Raw genomic sequence first — 5,466 nt, 5'->3', positions numbered from 1 at the left:
AAGAAACGTTCTAGAAACATCATCCGTTGTAAAAGATTTCTTTAATCCATTCCTAAAACCTCGTGGATGGTTTCGGTTTCTTTAAGAGAAAGACAAAAGGAAATTATTTCGGGATTTTGTTGCAGTGATAAGTGGGAGCAGAGTAAAACTGCTAAGAGCTTCATTGGCTTTGAATATTGAGATGGAATCGGTAACAGGGAGACAGAAGACATTCCGTAGAACAGCCGGCTCTACATACATAAGATGCAAACGGTGGCGACTCTTCATCGGTGTCAATATGCCATAATGATGATTGTTAGAAAACACTTTCCTGTAAATTTCTATCGATCTTCAGAGTTGTTTCGATTGATCAAAATATTTATTGATTATCGATTTCAGATTACTTATTATACACTTCAATCAGATTAATCAAGTGATTTACATGTTTTTTTTTTTTTTACCATTTTAGGTGCAAAGCTACGCTCTTCAAGACCCCGCCGTTGACATCAATCTCTTAGTAGAACCGGCGACCCCCATAATAGTGACCCGATGGTTTTCAATGGTCACTCTCCATCATCTACAAGAACAAGTTAGTCGAATGAAAAACAAGCTTCTATTAGTAAAATTATAATCAGGGATTTATTTAAATGAAACATTTCAGATGTGTGTGAGTGTGTGTGTGTGTGTGTCTGTATGTGTTGTGTGTGTGTGTCTGTATGTGTTGTGTGTGTGTGTGTCTGTGTTGTGTGTGTGTGTATGCGCGTGCACGAATGTGTGTAAATATGTATATTATTTTACATTAATTTATTCACACCTTATGGCGAGCGTTGTGGTCAGGTAATGGTCAATCGTTTCTGCAATACTGAATCACTCCGGCCACTTCAGATACGCTGCTGATACCTTTGAAAACGCCATCGATTCTGCATTCGGTGTTTTCTGAAACCGTATAGGGCATTTGATTGTAATCGAACTTCCAGAAAACAAAATCAGTATTTATTTAATGAACATAATCAATATTTAATTTATATTAGAATGGTTAAATTGTAATAAAATTTGTGAAAACTATTTCTTTTGCTTTTTTTATTTCATTATTTGTTTTATATTTGTATTTTTCTTTTGCTAAACTTGACGCGCTGTATATCATGCGTTTCCCTTCGACAATAAAAGACAAAATGTTCGTTTCCATAGAAATTTTCAAAGCCGAGATTAAAACTGATGTGGCTATCAATACAGAAATAAATGGACCAGCACAAAGCCGAGACCGTGGGACACCCATCATCGGGCTCTGCATCTATGCAGTTCTGTAGTTTCGAAGCTAAGACGTTGAATAATGACTCAGGACTTTATGAATTGGCCGATAACTAGATTTACAAGACCATCGTAGGATAATTGATAATTACTATTTTACTAATGACGGGAACAGATGGCAAGTATAGTCGTCTTCGGATCTGTGTATGTGAGCGTGTGCATGTGCGTGTGTGTGTGTGTGTGTGTGTGTGTGTATTTGTGTGTGTGTCTGTGTTTGTCCTCCACCATCGTTTGTTAACTGATGCTGGTGTATTTACATCTCCGTAACTTAGCGATTCGACAAAAGTAACCGATAGAATGAGTACTAGGCTTACAAAGAATAAGTCGTGTGGTCGATTTGTTCGACTAAAGGTGCTGCTCCAGCATGACCGCAGTCAATTGGCGGAAACAAGTAAAAGAATAAAAATGTAAACTTCGGAACACCATTTCCCATCAAATACAATCACATCTGAAGTTTTGTATTGCTTCAGTAAATGGTTAGTAAATCTTAAGGAAGAGTCTCTGCTACTTTATCAAAACCACGATCAAGGACATCGGTGCACGACCATCCTCAGGTAAACACTACTTCAATATCGCATTCACATATCAGAAAAATATGTCGCAATCGTGCAGTTCTAATGGCAGAATATAGTACTCAGGGAATAAAATGTTCTTAGTGAAGGAAGTCGCTAATGAAGATGTCAACACTTTAATGACTGGACTGTGTCATTAATCCAATGAGTGTGAAATGCCTCTGGTGCAGTAAGTGACAACAACACTTGTGTGTCTGTGTGTGAATAACTTCGTGTCCAAGCTTTTATTCAGATGCGTAACAAACGAATTCATAGCAGTTACGCCTTGTATGCTAGTAAAGTGGGAGCTAACCAATGTTTGCTTGGAATGTTCTAGAACATTCGACAGGAAGATAACTGTAGTTGACACCCAACGAATATTTTACAAACCTGTTTCAAATAGAGTTGCCAACACATTGATGCAAAAAGAGTAAAAAGAAATTGCTTTAATACCTGAAGCAAACGCACGAACGTTTAACTCGATATTTATTGCCGCATAATAACGATATTTGGTGTTGGCGAATTGCAATGAGCAATATTAATGATTATTATAATCGGTAGAAGGTGGCGTGCTGGCGGAATCGTCAATAAATAAGTACCAGTCATGTACTGAGGTCGATGTACACGATTTAACCCCTCCTCTGAATTTACTGGCCTTGTGTCAAAATTCGAAACCAATATTAATAATAGCCGAATGAGAAGCGAAGAAAACTGCTCTGAAAATATAAAAAAAACGCTATTTGTGTGACATCATGGGGCGGACTGAGAGAATTGAGGGCCCTCAGGCATAAATGTTTACTAGGCCCCTTTGTGTTTTTTTACTAGGCCCCTTTGTGTTTTGGTTGAGTTAACATGTAGAGGGCGAGCCTCTCAGAGCTCCGGACCCTCGAGGAGTGTCCGATTGCCCGACGGTTCAGTCCGCCCCTTGATGTGTTTAGGTTCCGTGAGCTGTCTGCTCCATACTGGGGGTGGGGCAGTTTCTAGTAGTCTGTCGGTCGTCTGAGTTGGCAAGAGGTCAGGCGTGTGAATCTGTCGGCCGCCCTCAACACCCTGTCATGAGTTAAGCACCGAACTATTTTCATGGGGCACAAGTGGTTAACTTTTAGAAAAGCCGAGTAAGTCATATCTTACCACAGCCGAGTATCTAGCGGTTGGGGTTCGAATATCCGGTACACATACATACACACACGCGCATAAACACACAAACACATATATGCATGTACACATACACACATATATATGCAAGTACACGCACGCACACACATGCATGCACACCACATGCACACGCACGCATACACACATATATGCATGCACACACACATATATGCATGCGCGCGCACACACACACACACACATATGCATGCGCACACACGCACACACACACACACATATATGCATGCACACACACACATTACACACATATATGCATGCACACGCGCACACACAGACACACATGTATGGACACGCATGCACACACATGCATACACACACACACACTATACATACATATGCACACAGACACACGCGCGCGCGCATAAATAAACACCACACACACATATGCTTGCACACGCACACACCAGTGACCTGTTGCTATGGTAACACCACACATAACTCTTTAGATAACTCTTTGAGACAAATTTCCATCCGCGACATCAAAACTTTCTTTTGTCAGTAAAAGTCCACAAGTCAATTACAAGGGGAATAACTCAAGTAAGGCCGTATGTTTAGAGTGTCTAGAAAAAGGACGACGTATGCCACAGAACCGTTTATTTCTTGGACTGAGGCCAGCCCAAGTGACTTCCATTTCTTGAGTGGTATTAATCTTTATATATAAAAGTGAGGTTGTGTGTCTGTCTGTCTCCTACGATTTAGATTCCTAACTACTCCCTTTTAAACTTTACTACGACTTCTTAGAAGTTTTGGAATTTATTCAACGTGTATGTCAAAGTTTTAAGACATTTTAAACATTATTTTAATGGGTTGGGGATCTTCTTAAATTTTTCTCCCAACCACTTGAAGCTTCTCAAATTTTCACCAGATTATTTTCAAATGATGTACTTATAATGTTATTTTTCTTGTTGATGACGAAACTCGCATTTATTTTTTTGTTTCTGGAAATCTATATATATAAAACTGTAGTTGTGTGAGTGTCTGTCCCCTTCGATTTAGATTCCTAACTACTCCCGCATTTTGCGGTGCAGTTTAACCAAATTCGGGTATCTTATAGTCGTGATTCATATCGAGCCCGTCTGGGTATTAGTGCGCGTCTACAATGAGTCTACGATTTTAAAAATAATTTAACATCATTTTTTATTCCATTTTAATGCATATTTTTTCGTGTGTCGATGGCGGCGGAGTTGGCGTCCACGCTCACACCTGCACCTGTGTTGCTTCTCCCCCTTCTTCCCTCCCTTGTGAAGCTGTGGGGAAGGGAGTGTAAGGAAATCAACGTCGTAATGCGTTGTCAAGGAGACCAGCGTTCTTTTAGAACAACGACTTCATGGCTTGAAGTCGCCAAAACAGAAATCGCTAAAAAAGCTGAAACAGATCCAGAAAAACGGCAAAAACCGCCACACAGGGCAGGTTTCCTGTGCAAACAATTTGCACAACCGAATGTTTTAGTTGTTGCACAAATCTTTATATATAAAAGTAAGGTTGTGTGTCTGTCTCCTACGATTTAGATTCCTAACTACTCCCACATTTTGCGGTGCAGTGTAACCAAAACCGGGTATCTTATAGTCGTGATTCATATCGAGCCCTTCTGGGTATTAGCGCGCGACTACGATGAGTCTATGATTTTTTATTCCATTTTAATGCATTTTTCGCTATTATATAAGGGAAGTAACTCTCTAAAAATGTCTACGATGAGTCAACGATTAAAAAAAAAATTACCATCATTTTTTATTCCATTTTTAATGCATTTTTTGCTATTTTTTTGCTATAACTCACTAAAAATGCTTTATAGTTATTTCCCTTACAAACCAGAGCAACGCCGGGCGATACTGCTAGTCTATATATATAAAAGTGAAGTTGTGTGTCTGTCTCCTACGATTTAGATTCCTAACTACTCCCACATTTTGCGGTGCAGTTTAACCAAAACTGGGTATCTTATAGTCGTGATTCATATCGAGCCCTTCTGGGTATTAGCGCGCGTCTACGATGAGTCAACGATTTAAAAAAAAAATTACCATAATTTTTTTTCCATTTTTAATGCATTTTTTGCTATTTTTTTGCTATAACTTTCTAAAAATGCTTTATAGTTATTTCCCTTACAAACCCGAGCAACGCCGGGTGATACTGCTAGTTAATGATAAAGAACTTAGAAACATTTCAAATAATGTAATTTGAACAGATCAAAGGCGTGCATTGTTAACGTTATCGTTCTTGCTCATCTCCATTGCCGTGGAAATGTGCAGACACGAAGGTTTTGCCTGATCTCTCAGTTTACTAGAAATAGCAGCCGAATCTTCCTTAAACTACACCATAGTGTCTAGAAAAAAAACAACGTATGCCACAGCACCGTTTATTTCTTTGACTGAGGCCAGCCCAAGTGACTTCCATTTGTTGAGTGGTATTAATCTTTAAATATAAAAGTGAGGTTGTGTGCTGTCTGTCTCCTACGATTTAG

General features: G+C 39.2%; 1 protein-coding gene across 1 annotated transcript in view; it reads left to right on the top strand.

Annotated features, from left to right (window-relative positions):
• The window catches only part of LOC115212847, an 8,782-nt gene extending 7,798 nt beyond the window's left edge, over positions 1–984 (top strand). The window contains exon 5 of the mRNA XM_029781622.2: positions 449–984. Within this exon, the coding sequence (XP_029637482.2) occupies positions 449–610 (162 nt within the window). The 3' untranslated portion in view covers positions 611–984. The remainder of the gene's footprint in view (positions 1–448) is intronic.
• The last annotated feature ends 4,482 nt before the right edge of the window (positions 985–5,466 follow it).

This window comes from Octopus sinensis, linkage group LG6, assembly GCF_006345805.1.
Source record: "Octopus sinensis linkage group LG6, ASM634580v1, whole genome shotgun sequence".
Lineage (NCBI taxonomy): Eukaryota > Metazoa > Mollusca > Cephalopoda > Octopoda > Octopodidae > Octopus > Octopus sinensis.
Note: the sequence above shows the minus strand (reverse complement) of the source record. Positions and strands in the feature narration are given on the sequence as shown.